The sequence below is a fragment of the Lates calcarifer genome, linkage group LG7_1 (assembly GCF_001640805.2).
Source record: "Lates calcarifer isolate ASB-BC8 linkage group LG7_1, TLL_Latcal_v3, whole genome shotgun sequence".
Lineage (NCBI taxonomy): Eukaryota > Metazoa > Chordata > Actinopteri > Centropomidae > Lates > Lates calcarifer.
In genome coordinates, this window is record NC_066839.1 from 17,171,677 (window position 1) to 17,189,587 (window position 17,911).

Here is a 17,911-nt window from a genome sequence, read left to right on the forward strand (position 1 = left end):
TGCAAAAGGCACTAAATCTGATATGGAATGAGCTATGCTGTTGCTTTAACTCTCGTTAATTGATTGCTTCTGTTCTAATGAATTCCCTCTTTGATTTCCAGATGCATTAGCCTATACATGCTATTTACAGAAAGAAATATGTTCATTAGGTTTCTAAATGAGAGCACAGTTTTCAAGGTGATGAAACACTGCTGTCATTTTAACAGATAAACCAAGAGAAGGTCAACATGTCCTATTCTTAAACTCATACACTCACCTACTTAACACTATTTAGGCTTTTGTGAAACTGGAGGCAATGAACAGAACACTAATCTGAGCCCCACCTCAACCCGTGGGTGGTGATATATGCGCACACTATAGGATTAGTTTTATGTGGTAAACCAAGCTGATAATATAGTCACAGTGTATGGGGCAGAATAACTAACATCAAAAGAAGAGGCATTAAAAATCTATTCTCAACTGCGTCAATGTTAAAAGTTTTTCAGACCACTTAACTGAAAGTAAAATGTGATTCTTTGGGACAAACTGTGAATTTGTCTTAGTGTTGATGTATTTCTAGTTTCATATTTATTTAGCTCTGTAGATCAGCTGATGACAAATTTAAAGGAGCTGAATGTAAGTTTTGCTATCACTACATCGAGTCGATAGTGACTCACTGTAGCATCCAAACTGCCCTAAGGAAATAGTCCTGTTCAGAGGACATATTCCAACCTCTTGTATTGTAAATGCCACAGTGGCTGAAGCTCTTGGCAAGTGGCCAGTGACCACTACCACTTGCTTACACCAAGAAACCATGTTCAGTGGCACAGAGGACTTACAAGCCCTTTAAGATAAAACAATTAGTTGATTAATCATTAACTTGAACAGCAGAAAATTTGTTGGTAACATTACTATGACAATAGATTCATTTTTTAACATAGTTTTTAAGCATGAACCTCCAGAATTCAATAATTCAAACAAGTAACTAAATTACCAATAATCAAAATAATTGGCAGATTAATCCATAATTAAAATAATTCTTAGTTGCATAGCCCCCCTACAATGGCCTCAACTTTAAATGCAACAACTGGTGAGCATGCAGATAAAATTTTTAAAACTTGTGAAAATAAATAGTCTTTTCTGGAGTAATAGTATTCTGAATTTTGCAAACAGAGCTTTGAATTTTTAACTTCTGCTGAAGTTTCAGGCAGAATAGAAGAAAGTAACATCCACATCAAGACCTGTGTATGTAGTCATGGTGACCAGCAGAGGGTGCTCCATGTCAGTTTCCTCAACTTTTCAGCACTCTCCCATCTCTGCTTTTTCTCTAAATACATGAACTGGAGGTTCTGCTGGGAAAATAATACAGAATATGATGTTTTATAGTGTACAAACATACCTATTGCACAATTCTCAAAATGAGAATGTTGTCTGTTTTGTTTCCTTCATTCCTGCAAGACAAGATCTCACACTTCTGATCTAAGGCATGCAAAACAGCTCATCTGACCTACAATACCACTTTTTCTTACTTGTTTACTACAATCTAGCCACTTCTATCATTATGGCCACTTCATACCTGTACATATTGTTCGCAATAACCTCCAAGCTTGTCTGCATTCTTATCTTAAAAAGAACGTGCAATCATATTTTTGGTCCAGGGTCTTGGCTCTGTGTAAACGCCGGAGGCTAGGGGCTGTTTGATGTTGTTATGGCTGGCTGTCTGCCGCCTCAGTACTACTGGATCTGCAGGGCCCTCTCATGTCCAAAGGTATTGTGTTGGCTGCTCTTTTGATTATATTATCAACAGAGAGAGAGGGAGGGGGAGAAAATTAAGACTCCCACTGGACATGAGTAAACAAACAAAAGTTTGTAGAGTCTGGTTCATCCAAAGAATGTCAGTTATTCAGACTTCTCTGAGGATATTGATGTCCAGCGTTGGGATTATCCTGCTGAATATTTCTTACTTGATAAAACAATTTGCCTTTCCTTGGTTTGTAAAATTGAGAAGGATGAAAAATGTTAAAGGGGAGAGAGAGAGAGAGAGAGAGAGAGAGATCCTAAAAAATAATAAGGTTGACATTCATGATTTTGAGTGAAAGTTCTGTTGGAATAGATTGCCATGAAATTTAACTGAGACATTAAACGTGCTGTAAGCTTTTGTTATTGCTACACAGCTAACATTAGCATTAACAGTTGTTTACTTACCAGTCCAGAGGAAATGTTCAGCATCAAACTTCATTCCTTTACTCAACAAGAGCTGTCTCCAGTTCTGGAAAGCAACGAACGTGTTAACTCTTGTTTTGCTTCTGTCACTTTTCTTCTACTGAAGTTAGCACGCTAACCAGCCAGCCCCAGCTCGCCCTGTCACTGTGGCATCCAGTCTTCCCTCAGTCCAACACAAGAGGATGAAGAGATAGCATGTAGAGGGCATATTCAAACCTTTTGTCTTGTGAATGCAACAACGGTTGAAGCTCTTGGTCAGTAATAGGGTGTGAATGCTAACACTGGCAATGTAGCGATAGAGAAAAATTGATGATCACCCTACTTTCTACATACTGCCTAGTATTTTGGCTTATAATAAAATAGTTACAGTAGTAAAGTCAGTCCCATCAGCTGTGCACTTAGCAAATATTTGTATTCTAACACTCTAAGATGGCAAACATGATAAGGATTATATCTGCTAAAACATCTGCATGTTAACATTGCTACTGTGAGCGGGTTAGGATGCTGTTGTTACGGTCTTAGTCTTGTTATTTTTTCACAAATCAAACATTTGTATCACCTGTAGATGAAGAAACGAAGGGCAAAACAATTGAAATACACACTCGCATGTAATGCATGCTCCTTAACTCCTTGGTTTTCTAACCCTCTCATAGGTCAAGGTTCCATTTTGAGATTAGTCTTGTTGATCATCTCAGAACAAGGCCTTCCTCTGTGTCAAACTGGTCAAGGAATGGGATAAGTCAAACTCCAGATAATCCATAAGACCCTAAGATCCACTGGCATTCTTATGAGACTTGTAGGTAGAGCAACTAAAGCATGTATATGAGTTTAGTGCACGCAGACAAGCGCATTTATAGACATTAATACAGTGTGTGTTTCACTGAGCCCTTGTCAGCCGCTGTGCGAGTGTATGTTTGCGTGGGGTTATACTCATCATAAGCAATCTACAGGGAGGGAGGATGGGGACAAAGCAGCCTGTAACAGGAGCTGTGAGGGACTTGAAGGGCCATGCTGTTTGCAGGTTGACCAGCCGCAGTACACCCAGAGGAAATCTCATGTTCCTGCCAGCCTACAAAAGTAAACAGCTTTGTAACCACCGAGTGCTGGCATGGGGCCTGGGCCACCAGCACTATAACTAAAGGGAATGAATCACATATACATACACATTCACTGGCTAACATGTAGGTGCATGGTGAAGCATGCCTTCAGAATTGTGAATAGCAGTCCAGTCTTTTCACATTTGGTATGGGAAATAATTCACGCTACACTAAAACACAACAACTGGTGAGCTTGAACTTCTGTATAACCACAGTGTAAACCCTCAGTGGCATGATGCACATGCCCTCCACAAGCTGTGAAGTTTATTTCATTTCAAATGCATCTGCCTGGGAACTCTTGCTTCATTCAATATTTCAGATAAAATCTTTTAGCCACAGAGTTTTGAAACCTCCCCTCTCTTTTATGTTCCTTTTCCCTCTCTCTCCTGTTTTCCCTCTCCCCGATTTCTCCTCTGTCTACACATCTGCGGTTATTTATCTGTTATTCTGTGGCAGCAATGTGGTCAACATGTGTTTGGCTTCCCTCCACACAGCGCTCATCTGTAGTCAACTTAAGAAATCACTGGAAGACCATAGTAAACCTACCATGCCCCTTATCGTTCACAACACAGTGGATACTTCACAGAGGGGTGGATTTCTCCAGCATATAACATTAGTACATCCTCTGCTAATTGTGTCCCACTTTTGACCTAATGTTCTATTGTAAAGGCACAGCCATGTTATTTTTCCTCTCTTCTCTTGGGTCAATGAGAGCAGAAGAGAAGGATAGACACCATGACCTACTGGAATTAAAGTATCTGAGAGGAGTATTTGGATTGCCTGAGCCTATGGATTTGCATTACCCCGACCTTTGACCTTTTAATCTCAATGTTATTTAATCCTCCAGAAAGAGTATAGCCTCAGACAACATGATGGTGGAAATAGATCAACCTAGAAACCACAGTGGAGATGGATGACAGTGATGGTGGTTGTTGAGGCATGCACTAGCTTAAAAGGTTAAAGATATGGTACAGCAGGGCTGACAGGGCAAGTGGAAGCCCCTCTACATTATTTTGACATCCAACCTGCCTTTTCTGGGGCTTAAACTTAAAAGATTTTATTGCCAACACCATCCCTCTTGCTCTTGCTTGGACCCAAACCACAACTGAAAATCATATTCATGCAAATTGTGTCACGGTTGTGAAGCACCACCAGAAGACTGACCACAACACGTTTGTAAATCCCGAAGCACACATGGCTTAAAAAGGCTGCGGTTGAATTGTTTAGACGTCAGACAGAAAATGTTAGTAGGACTTTTGACTCCTAGATGTGAAGTGAACTTAAAAAGAAAACCAACGCTAGATTGAGAACACACAGACGATAAAATAGAGTAAACTGAGGAAATGTCTGATGCTGTTGGTTGAAACAGCGACTGCACACACTGCTAACATGTGCGAGCAAGAGAAGTTATCCGTTATACCTAATTGAATCCTGTAATCACATGTGGAAAAGGTAATATAGATTTAAAAAAAAACTGACTCTCATGTCCATTACTTCTCATTAGGGCAGACGTAAACACACAAAACCACAACCTGCCAGCTTCCGCTAGCTCGCCTATGTGGACAGGAAACTCAGCACCTGACAAAGGGACCTTTCTTTGATGGTCTTTGTTTGTTTATGACTATTTAAGCACTTAGCAAGGGACTGAACAATATTTAAAGGAAGAGTTCAACTTTTGGGAAATTTTGGCTTAGTTGTTCAGACTGGAAACAAGGAAACAGCTAGCCTCATCCTATCTAATGGTAACAGTATCCACTTGTCTGCACCTATAAAGGTCCTGCTCTTGGCCAAGAAATAGTCTGTTGCATGACCCCTCATAACACTACAATGCACTAGTTTCTGCACTGATTAAGCAAACAAGATACGACATGCAAATTAGTAAGATTTAGGGGTGCTGGTAAGTGTTTTTTTTTTTTTTTTTTTTAACCCTTGGACAGAGCCAGGCTAGCTGTTCCCTGTTTCCAGGCTTTGTGCTAAGCTAACAGGCTGCTGACTGTAGCTACGTATTTACAATGCAGACATGAGAATGGTATTGATCTTGTGATCAAATTCTTATTAAGAAAGTGAAAAAGGGAATTTCCAACAAGGTCAAAACTATTCCTTTAACTTTAAACTCTTCTTTGCTAATGCCCTGACATGAGGAAGTTCAAACATTTGGGGTATTTGAAAGAGAAAACTGTCAGCTTTTTTTCTGTTTAGTCTTGGTACAGTATCTCCCAGTGGCTGTTTTCATATTTAGCCTGTTGCTGCAAACAAGGAAGTGACTTGTTTGCACTAGCCAAATGCTTGCTGCACTGTACCTGTCTTGTTGGAGAAGAAAGGTATATGGAAAAGTTTGGTATGTCAGTCAATAAAGAGTATAACTACTTGGTTGTTTTTAAGGAATTTTGCCCTACAGTACTATGCTATGCTTGGCTCCACTACACAGTATCTACAGTGTGGAAAAACAAACAACACATTAAGAAGTCAGATGATGAATGCAAGGTCTTTATATATATTTCGTCAGCATAATTGCAACAACACTTTCATAGAGCACTGCAGTACAACGTAAAATGAAACACACACTTGAATGTTGCTGTATGAAGTGATATGAGGCAAGTGGTTTCCCTTTTGATAATGGGTGCCTTCATTTTTCAGTCCGATTAGTGCACCGTGTTGAGTATAGAGTCATTTCAAAGCTTCAGCAAACTTTAAAAAAAGAGAACAGACAAATAAATACTGTACAACACCATATATGTAATACTAGATTCAGAAATCACAAAAAGATCATGCTTTTCTCAACAGAACACTTGATATATGCACTTTCATAGAACAATGCAGCATCTCTGGCGAGTTTCCCTTCACAATAACACTATTGTTTATATATAGAGTATACTCTAAATAAAGTGCCTTCCTTTAAAAATTGGTGATTCCAAAATGTAAATGCATGCTGCATATCCACATTTGGAAGCAGAATTCCTGAATTTTGGAGCAAACATCCATGAAATCTGACTGGATAGAAAGGGCCATTCCTGCAGTTTTAATGTAGCTCAGAGTAGGTTTAAAATTTCTGCCACTGACAGTTTATTGAGTGAAGTGCAGAGTTTTAACACAACTACTGCTACAGTGCTGAAACTATTATTATTATGGTTAATCATCAGCCTTTTCAATCCTTTGTACTACATCTAATGGTGAAAGACTGAAATATTTTCTAAAGGTGATTACGACTCCTTTACCAATATTCTGTCAGTCAAGAGAGTAGCACTAACTACATGACCAATCAGGAATGTTTATTTGAGTGCGAACGTCCTTTCTATCCAATCAAGTTCTGTACATAAACCCAAAGACCCTAAGCCAACAGCTTAAACAGCAATGACATCTTTCTACTGCACACAATGCATCAACAACAGTTCAGTTATGAGGGTTCCAATTGCTTTCAAAAACTGCACAAAAGCATTATCTCTTCACCATTTCCAATCTGGATTACACACACGATACCCTCCTATTAATCTTTAAATCTTTACCCCAATACACTTTGTACAAGGTCCAATAGTGCTCCGCTGTCGAGGTAAATGAACAAATTTGTTTATCATGGTCAGTTAGTCCCCCTGAGAACATTATAGAGACACATCTATGAGCACAATCTACTCACTGTAGAACTGAACATTTGCACCATAGAGACTTAGGAGGCTGGATTTACACAGGCACCAACAGTCTGATTTTTTAACTCTTTGGCACCCAGATCATATATTTTCCTGGCTGTGAAAATGTGAGGAAACACATGAAATTAATCTGTGTGACAAAACATTTGAAATCAAATGCGCTGTATCATTACTGCCTAAAGGCTATTCTCTTAATCCTCACTAGTAAGCTCCATAATGACAACAAAATGTTTCAAATCATTTCAGCTTACCTCTGGTCCACATCCCAAAGTATTTCATTATTACCAATTTTTTGTCCCAAAAGACTGGCTGAAATGTACATTACTGTGATTGCATGTGGCATCTTTTGGGTCTACTAATGTCTCGTCCCCTTCATACCTTTTGAACCTGAAGAATATTATATTGTAGCAGCATAGTTGGGATAATTATCTGTTGGACTCACGTGTTTGTTTCCTCAATACAGCCCATATACATACAATTCCTAATGTAAAACCTACAAGAAGCATGATCAGGATGTTTACCATACGTTGCTATTGGTAATCACAAGCGCTCCAGGACACCATCAAAAAAGCCAGTAGGTAGACATCATGCTTACACGCACCCAGGTGAGTACTGAATATAAAGAGAGAGAGCTTGATGTCATGCCAGATGTGTAACAGGTTGGCAAGCAATGGGAGAACACTGCATTTTTTTTCCATTCATGTAATTCAGTTCAGTTCAGTTGAGCCTGTTGTCAGGACACTGTGCCAAATCCTAACTTGAGACAACCACACTTCACCATCAATTCTAAACCCCACAAATCTGCCAATCACAAATGAGCATTTCCTCTGAGTCATCAATACATGATTAATGGCTGATGCATGGTTTAGATGTAATATTTCATGACTTTTAAGGTAGTCTAGGCAGTCTCCTCTCAAATTAGGATTGGGCCCTCTGACTGTCTGAGTGAAGTGGTACTTTTGGCTGTGGTCCCTCAGTACTCCCTGGCTTCTTCCAGTTCATTCATGAACACGTCTTCGTGGGGGTTTTCTGGGCAGCTCAGCCCATTGTTGGGTGGCCTCACCGCATGGAAGCGACTCCAATCTCCTTTGCACAGGATCCAAGGCAGCACATCCACTTTGAAATGCAGCTCAGGTGAGAACTCAGTGCTGATCAGGTTAGGCGTGCCTGCGCCTTTCCCCCTTGTGATCAGCCGCCCACGATCATCATAACAACAGTGCTGCGCTGCAAGGGTAGATGAGTCACCAGAAAGTGCTGAGCGGATGCAGCTATGTGCTGATGGCTTGTAGATGTCCAGGCGTTCCTTGGAACCACTTGCATCATGCCAGCGGAACTGCCGGCCATGAGTCTCATCGTAGACACTGACCACGGTGTATGCCATTTCAGAGGGGTAGGAGCAGGGGCAGCTGGGCAGCTCAGACAACACCTGATGGAGGTATCTCTGGAGGAACTCACTCTTACAGTTGAGCCACTTCTCACAGCTGTCCACATCTATTGGAGAAGAGAACAGCAATACCATATAAAACTGTGTGTTAGAGTTGTTCATTGTGGTACTACTGGTAATGAACAGCATTCTCTTAAGAGTCAAGTTTGAATCCACGTCCGACATTTTTAAACATCTGTGTTACACTATTGAGCAAGCCAGCTCTACTTTCCCTTGTGACAGCATATTGGTGGCATGTTATTGTACCATAATGACCCAAGTGGTAAAATTGTTAACTGTAAAGTATGAACGGCTTGCAGTACATGGCATAAAATATGATATGATCCTGTAAACTACTGAAAGATGTTATGGAACACTCTTCATTAGAAAAACTCACCTGTCCCAAATGGCTCTGTGCCATTCTCCATCTCGAAAGGGAAAGGTTCTACCACAGTGTTGACATCACCTACAAAGACGAAAGTAGTACACGAGCTGTAGATTAAAAACACACACAAAAAAATGGCTGTTGTTTGGTATTCGTATTTCTTAAGATAGAAGTATAATCTCACCAGGACAAGCCTCCAGGTCACACTTAGAGGCTTCTGTCAGAGTGCAAGAATAGCCACAAGACTTGGTCCTCTTCCTCTCACCGTGTCCACATGTCACTGAGCATGGAGACCAAGGAGTCCACTCATCCATCTCCTTCTCTGTGGGAAAGAAAATCCAGACATAGTCACTGACACAAACTCAGTTTAATCTCTTAAGCTTTTCTAAGTGCTTCATCTCCCATGGATCAAACTTAGTGTGTAGTATAAAAATTCATGAGATTCTATTAAGATTTAAAAACATTATCATTTACATATTGCACAAACTATCAGAGAGATTTAAGAGGAATACATGATGAAAGCATGGAATTACATTTACAGCTACATGATGTACTGAATTTGTACTAAAGCTAATAGAAGCAGCCTCATGGGGTCAGTTGGGATTAAAAAAAAACTATATTAAAAAAAAACATCTTGCAGTTTTGTGTCGAAGTGAACTCAACAGTCTAATCAACAATAAGCTTTCAAAGTTTTTGAACTGTCTTGGTCCATATAAATTTCCTGTTTTTTTCCTGGTATAACCTTTCCCATGCAAACCCATATTCTTTCTAAGAAGGCTCCAGTAAAATTAGAGAGAGAGAGGCTGTGCTGTGGCTGTCCGCCTCCGCACCATGTTTCCTTGTGGTGTTAATAACACTGAAAACAAGTCATTCTTGATTAAAGGCGAGGTGGGTGCAGAAATACCAGCCTGGGTGTAGCGAGCACCCAATTTTACTTTGTGGGCGCTGCCAGCTTGCCATGTGGCCATACGAGAATGAGGTCTCAGGAGAGTCTTAATTACAGAAGAAGCTAAGGCACACATCCTTGATTTATGTTCACCGAGTCTTTAGATGTGACCACTTAATAGGCATTGTTGCCCTTTGCTGGCTCGTCTACATGCACAACACTTCAACAGATAAAGTCTGGGTACTGACAGATGGAAAAGGGAAAGGTTATACAGCAAAAATACTCAGGTTTTCAGACACCTGCTACAGCAATTTGAGATTACACTACAACAGTAGAGGTTTGTACAGCAACAACATTCTTTGAATCTTTGAAAAACAGCACAACTATACACAGATTTCTGTCTATGGGAAATTTCTTTGATGAGTGAAGCTTTAGGCTGTGGTGAGCCCATGACTGCGCTCTGATCTACAGCAGGACTGACACACATTGGCCTACCCACTGCCCAGCCCATCAAACTTTTTTTTCTTTCTTCTCCTTCTTCATTCCATTTCTTTCACTATGTACACCTACTATATCTCTTTCTCTGTCATTATTTACTATTTTTACTACTGAATTAGTGGTCTGTGCAAGCTGAGACACAACATTTTTCCCACCAGAAGAAGGCAGAATTAGGGGGGGGGGGCTGTAAAAGTTATGCAGAGCCCTGAAAGCCCCCGAAATTCTTGAACTGGCTCAAAAGGCCGAGCCGCAGAGGGCAGTGAGGGCCGCCAGGGTCTGGGGGGCCCATGGGGTCCCGGGCAAGGATGAAAGGGCCGGCCGAATGGCCCCTGTCATTCTGAGTTCCCAATCTGCCCTCTAATTGTCCACAAGCAGAGGGCTGTTTTGTCCCAGGGAACAGTGCCGGCCTCACGCTGCCATTAGCGAGCGCATCTGACCCATCTTCAAAAGGCAGGCCTCTGCGACCAGCATGACCAGTGTCGACTTCAAAGTGCCCATAGCCCGCAATGTCCTGATGGTCGAGTGCTCATGCTGCCTCGCATGCTGGCATCATTTAGTTCTCTCTGACTGCGAAGACAGTTATCATGCATCTTTCCTAAGCCACTCTGTTGTTTTCCCTTCTCTATTGTTCTCTCTCACTTTGTGTCTCTCTCTCTCTCTTTCTGTCTCTCCTTCCTTTTTTCTTTGGTAAAATCTGAAGGATTAATTGGGGTATCTTTTAAAAGCTATAATCACTTTGATGGAGTCATATCTAAAAGAGCTGTGTTAACGTGGCTGCTCGCAGACAGCGAGTGTACCACTTGGCAAAACTTACCATAGTAGCTCTGCATTGGATCCCAGCCTTCGTTCCATCGAGTATCCCAATCTCCGCCCACTCCACTGGGTAGGGGCTCCTCGCTGCCATAATCCAGAGAGTAATCTTCCTCCTCCTCTTCCTCGCCAGTTTCCTCTACGCCTGAACGGCTGTTGCTTTCCTCACCGGAGTCGGCATCGGTGTAACTCCAGAAAAGAGGCCAGAAAAGCTTCTTGCCTCCGAGCCAGTCTACTGTGGAGGATGGGGAGGAGGACGAGGAGGGCAGCCAGTCTTTTTCCTTGGCCAGGTCCATCTCGACCTCCATCTGAGGGTCGTCCACTACCTCAATGGTTACCTGGAAAGGTTGGAAAGAGAGTGGGGTCTCTGTCATTTTGAACAAATGAGCAAACCAAGACTCCATAATGTGGGGTCTAACTATTAACAGTGACTTGAGTACTTCAACAAGAGATTACATCATCCAGTGTTGTTGTCGTAATTCTGCTTTTGCCTTAACATTATCCTCAAGAAACTGCAGCACCACCAATACTTGCAGGCAGCTTTAGCGCTTGACTTATGAGTTCCTCTCAAGAAATCAACCATCTCAAATCTGTGGAGGAGTATTTTAGCAGGCGAACCCTCTCCCCAGATTTAAGTCAGCCAGCCAGACATAAGCATGAGAATTCAGCCAACCAAACAGTCCTCTCAGGAAGAGAATTTGAGCATTTATTCTGGATAACTACCTCTCATTACCTCAATATGACTCATCCTAGATGCTGCAGTGCTTCCAAGGGCCCACTTCAACTGATGTGAAGACCAGGCAACAGGGAGACTATGGGGGAAATCTTTTTGTAACTGTTATGAAATTAATTTCACAGTTAGGAAAGAAATATGATAATTGGAAATGCTTTCATTTGTTGAAAATATCCTTGGTGTAGAGTCTTTCAGTCAAAGAAAAGTACATCTGGTCTATACGCTACATGAAAAGTCATCAGAAATTTCATAGGCCTCTGTACTTGATGCAGACATAGGCCAGCATCACCATGTCCCTCTAACCACATCCTGATTACACTGACCAGAGTTGGAGAGCATAACTGCCCTGAGATAAGTTAAACAGAACGACTTTTTGAACTTTTTGAGTCAATTTAGAAAGAGATGATGAGGACTTAATGGACACTTATGATTACAGATTCCTCTTGCCTTTAATTAAATAGCAGCAAAAAAAGACACAGCTAGGTCTCCAAGAATAGCCTGAGGGACTGTTGATTTTCTAACATGTTAAGGAAATAAATCATTTTACACAATAAGAGATAAAACTACCCAGCTCTCATTGTATAAAAAGTTTTAATTTAACCTGTAATTTACCACCTCCTTGTTACTGTTTGGCTGAAGTACACAAATTATACTTTACTATAAAGGGTTGTTTTTGTTATCTTATGCAGAATTAAATGTACAGTATTCCTAACTCTGTTTCTCTGATATCTTGAAGCCTGTCTAAGAAGCTTAACTACTGCATGTCCCTAAATACAGAAATGTATGACTGCCTTCTCCCCACTCACCTGTATGTTGGGGTTCTGCGAGTTAATGTCAGCGTTGGCCAGGTCTGGAAAGTTCTTGAGATCCAGGATGAAAGGTTTAGTCTCCTCCTCAGGCTCCGGCTGTGGAAGAACACCAATGGATCTGTGCTGGGGGTGTGACCACCTCCTCTGGTGGCTGTGTGGTTCAGGCAGCAGACTCTGCACCTGGTTCTGCTGCTCCAAAGTCTCAGGGACATACTGGACCCCACTGCTATGAACAGGGTGCCCATGAGCCTGACGGAAAGTACAAATTAAGATTTAGGATAAGTGTTTGTCTGAATCAGCAACAATAATCTGGTGAATTATTTAAAGATTAAACTGCATTATGCATCTATGATGACTAAGTTCAGACACCACCTTCAATAATGCAAAGAATGAGGGCAACTGAGATAATCCTAAAGTAGCCACTGGCACACATTCAAAAGCCAGCAGCTATTTTAATGCTAATGACAAAAAAGATCATTTATAGTGGCTCACTGATGAGTATAAAAACAATTAGTGCTCTGTTTCCAGGAAGGAACCCTGAAACCATCTACCATCTCACAGCTTGTTCAGCAATTCCAAAAAGCCCCCGAGGCATCCAACTAACCAGCCAAGTGACCAACCAGCCTTCGTTCATTTCATTCTTTTTTTCCCACAACAGTCATGGCATCCAGGCAGTGGACAAAGAGGAGCCTGTGCCAGAGAGATCCTCTTTTAGCTTTAATGAGAGGGCCTGGGAGGCGTGGGACCCCTGGGCTGGTGTGAGTGTGTCTGAACCTGCTGTGCTGCCGCCACTATGGCCACCACGTAATTTGACCTTTCAGGTTTTACAATTACGGAGAAGACCAGCAGGAGGAAATGTTGAACGTTGAGATTAATGGTGGTTAATAGAGACATTATAATGGAAGGGAACTGTAGATGTATGTGCTGTATCTGGAATATAGTCACTGAAAATGGATTTTTGCTTGGTCTGTTTCTCCAGTGAGCATGTGGCTGTTTCACTTCTAACAGGGCACATATCTATTTCATTCCTGACACTGGACAAAACCAAAGTCTAAACCTAACCAACCTCTAATGAACCCTTGTCTGCTATTCTCTCTACATTATCCTGAATACACTCAAGTGGCGTAAACGTATGATTGGACCTTGAGTTTGGACCTCAGCCAGCTTGTGGTCTGCTCAGAGCAAACCAGTGGCAGTTAGGGGGCTAAAGAGGAGAAGAAATGTCTGAATTAATGACCAGTCGGTTGATGATTTATAGTTATGGCCTCTAGAACAGGGCGTACTTTTCACTGACTGGTTGTGATTGTCCCATAAAGAAGTTATGTGGTCGGTCAAATCCAAGCATGTGAACACATAATGCCTGTTTAGAGGAAAAGCCCGTCAAGCGTGATAAATGATGGACGAAGAGTTGGCCCCCTCCCCAGATATCTGTAAACTGGTGGTGACAAGTAGATAACCTTTTTGAAATATTTAGCCTTTCTCTCTGTAATATTATCCACTGTTTGTTGCAATAGCGTGTGCACATATAACACATGTTGCAATAAATCCAAAATGATCATTTGCAACATTTTTTTGCCAAGAAAACTCAGCATCACATTAAAAAAAGACTTACAGCAGTTACAGCAATGCTGCTGACTTTTTACACTTTTTAGGTAATATACATACATTTAATAGATTTTAGATTTTTAGGTGATCATGTCATTTTGCTGTCATTTTGGTACTGTTTTCCACACTGGATATAATGTCAGCAGAGATGAAACAGTTCAGTAATCGACTGGTTGATCAACAGATAATTAGCCAGTAAATTTTTGAGCAAAAATGACAAAATCACCAATTAAAGCCTCTAAATTATTAATATGTTTCTTTGTTTTATAACAATCTAAACTGAGTGTCTTTGGATTTTGGACATGTTAACATTTGAAGATGTCATCTTGGAAACTCTGGGAAACTTACTATTGCCTGGCATTTTATACTCTAGACTAAAATATTATTATTTAGAACCAATAATCAGAATGTTATTTAATGATGAGTAGTATTGCATAGGTTAGTTAGTTAGTTAGTTAGCTCTTTAGATTTTATTTCTCAAATTAAGTGTCTAACTTTAAAAGCCAACTCTTTGTGCACAGTCCATGTTTAAAACAGCTATTTCTTTTCATAGGATTTCAACAGCACATTTTTTTTCTGTCAGTACTTCCAATCTAATGTATCACTTTCAGAATCTGAGGCAAACAAGTATTATCTCTGTGCCAGTGCAGCATGAAATAAAGGTCCCATTCTCTCATGCTACACCTGATTTCTGGTGTAAGATTTTATTGGCAAAATTCACCAGCATGATGCTCCATTTTACTCTGAGACTGTCTTATCTGATCAGCAGTGACCACATACAACCAACTCTCACACACATGCCCTAACACCTACAGACTTAGGCAAGCACAAAAAAATACTAAGTCCAGAGTCATGTGAGAGGCCACATACTTTCACACCCTCCTCATCTCGTCTTGTTACACATCTGGATCCTGTATTCTTTCGCCCTCTATATCACTCTCCTCCTCCTTTCTTCCTCCCCCTCGTTCTCTCTGATCCTGCTCTCCTCCTCTCAGTAGTGGGGCTGTTCTGATCAAAGGCCCTGTTGGATGATGGCATGCAGCGTGTTTAACAGGGAGACTACACGGATGCAGTGGGGGACCTCAGCCTGGCCTGGAGGACTGCTTCTCTCCACAGACAAACATCATTGACAAATCCAGCCTTTTGGCAAAGCATTGTGTCCTCCTTTCAAGTGACTGAAAAGAATGGATCAATTTTGGGCTACTGTCATTGCTACTGCTGAGGATGACACACATTCAGGTTAGGGAGAGGAGGTCGAGAGATTGGATGGGGGCATCAGGGGCTGAGGTGAGGGGCAGAGGATGGGATCCAGCAGATTTGGGGGGCAGGCTGGGAAGGCAGGCGGTGTGGCAGCCCTGATTTATGTGCCTGCAGATATCAAAGGCCTCTGCACTTGGCTGTTTCCAAACCATTACAGAAGAACAATAAACTATGGGCGCTCTTTGATCGCCATCTTTTGCAAATGGAAACGGGACAACAAATGCATGCCTGGTGGAATCGGGGTGAGGCTGTGGAGATTCGGGCGGGAAGTGGGGGGTACAAAACACACAGGCCAAACAGGTCCTGACATTTGGGAAAGAGGCCACTTCAATACAAACTCCTCCTTCTTCTTTGCTGAGAGATGGGGGTAAAACCAAAAACAGGAAATTCCACATTAACACAATAAAGAAACAATGTAAACAATCAGACGAATGACACTTGACCCGAGTTCCAGTGTGAGAGATGCCGAGGGTTCGCCTTATTCTGGTTACATAAGCATCTCGTTACTGGGCACACGCTTTACCGAGCCTCCCCTCCTCCTTCCCTCTTCCGCTATTAATCCCCCCTCTCCATCCACTTACAGACACACATCCAGCAGGTCATAGGCGAAGGTACAGAGTCACCAACTGCAGCCTTTTTGGTGAATGAAAAGAACAATCTCACGAGCTGCAGTGAGATTCTTTTTTCCTCACTAATCATTCCCTTCTCTTCTTCCCTCCCTCTTTTTTCATCTCTGTCTCTTTTTGCTTTGACATCAATCAGACAGATGATGAGAGAGAAAGAGAGTAGGGCAGGGAGAATAGGGCATCCATGGGAGGCCACACAAGAAGGAGAGAGTTCAAAGGCGAAAGCTGAACCCTGACACAAACACACACAAACAGACTTTGATATCCAAATATGTCTATGTGTAACACAAACATTCCCGTAGACACACCACACACTGCACAGTGTGTGTGTAGGGAGTTTAGATTTATTATAGCAGGGTGTATGCCCAGTGATGGCAAACCTTACTATACATGGAGAGAAAAGTGGAACAAAAGAAAGTAACATCCACTCGTGCTTTCGTTTCAGCTCACTACATTAATTGGATCATTTGATGTTAAGTATAGTTAAGAGTAATGGTTGAATGAGAAGTGTTTAACCTTTTTCTCCCATATTCAAATATTAATGAACAGAAATTTACAAAGAAGGGCACAACATATGTTGTGAATGACACACAAAGCACTTAATTTCAGTGTTTTTTGTACTTAATAACAATTATGCTACTATTATTTGATAAACGCACATCTTTTTTGAACTTTAATTACGGTTTTTCTGTTATAATTGTATGATATAGTTGAAGTATTATCAGCATTTTTAAAGGCACTGTATTTGACAATATGACAAACATGGCAATACAAACGGAGAGAAATTTTACAACCGTCAGCAAAGTTTCAGAAAGGCATTAGCTACTTCATAGCAAAAACATTATGTTTTGTCAGCGGCAGGTGTGAGTTTAAGATGTTGCAGCTTTTTGAAACTTGTTGCTGAACCTTGTAAGCTACTAAGAAAGCAAACATAAAACAAAATGTCCGTCAAGTAAAAATTACCTTGTGGGCTACATTCTTGTGTCTGGTAGGAAACCCCGTCCCCAAACCAAGGAGAAGTATGGACCAAAGCACAAGCAGCATCTGAAATCTCCCCGCGACCTCTTGACGCATCTTCTCTACTTCAAAGCTTCCTGTGAAGGATTGTAAAAGTACTTTGGATACTTTTCTCAAACTATTCTCTATAAATTAGTCTGTTGGTTTGGAATAAGCGCTTGTGCCCCCCTCGTCCTCCGTTTGTCAGCACCTTTGACTCAGGACAAATGAAGTTTTAGGCCTCGTCGGTCTCGAAGTGTCGCACTTTATGAAGATGCGCACCAGCGTCCAAAGGTATCCCGCGCGCTATCCATATCTGGCACCAGCGCCTCGCGCAGCAACTGTCAGTCCGTGTGGCGGCTCGAGCTCAGCGCTTCTCTTCCCCATAAAAGCCACAGTTGGGAGAGCTTTAAGTACCAGAAACGAGTCAAATACCCCACGCAGAATCTCCCCGTCCGCACCGGCGCTCGCTTATTCAACTACTTTAAACTGTGAGTCATTCCGTCGTGGGTGGGTGGGTGTTTTCTTCCAATACATTGACATCTGGAGTTCATAGTATACTGTGCGTTTTGCTAGCTATCTGTCTGATGCGTTAATCCATTATCCAGTTGAAGTTCATCCACCGGTTCGAGTGGATGTGTGCGTGCGGCGTGTGTGTGTGTGTGTGTGTGTGTGTGCACCGCCCAGCCAACCGGTTTCGGTAAACTTGCCTTTTACGCACGCATTCAGAGGGTTGATGCTGAAGGAGTTAGGGGTGGGATGCTCATTGCTCACAGCTGTGTAGAAGGGGGGCGTTGGGCCACAGCGTTTATGAAGTACAAGGCTTAGGTTGCATATAACCTACAAAAGGCTCCAGGACACAGGACATTTAATCAGATACTCAAGACTTAAATACCAAATTTTCAAGTGAAATATTTCCCCTGTGAATTGATTTCCTATG

General features: G+C 41.6%; 1 protein-coding gene across 2 annotated transcripts; it reads right to left on the minus strand.

The window, feature by feature from the left end:
* Nucleotides 1–5,770: 5,770 nt before the first annotated feature.
* Nucleotides 5,771–17,720, minus strand: ism2b (isthmin 2b). Of its 2 annotated transcripts, XM_018697924.2 has the most exons (7): nt 17,183–17,720; nt 16,939–17,069; nt 12,482–12,733; nt 10,947–11,280; nt 8,933–9,070; nt 8,761–8,829; nt 5,771–8,431 (listed from the first exon to the last, which is right to left on the minus strand). In XM_018697924.2, the coding sequence occupies exons 2-7, from the start codon at nt 17,047–17,049 to the stop codon at nt 7,914–7,916; spliced, it is 1,422 nt and encodes a 473-aa protein (XP_018553440.1). In that variant the 5' UTR covers nt 17,050–17,069; nt 17,183–17,720; the 3' UTR covers nt 5,771–7,913. The 2 variants fall into 2 exon arrangements, with proteins under 2 accessions (XP_018553440.1, XP_018553439.1); XM_018697923.2 differs by having other exon boundaries at nt 16,939–17,720.
* Nucleotides 17,721–17,911: the final 191 nt, after the last annotated feature.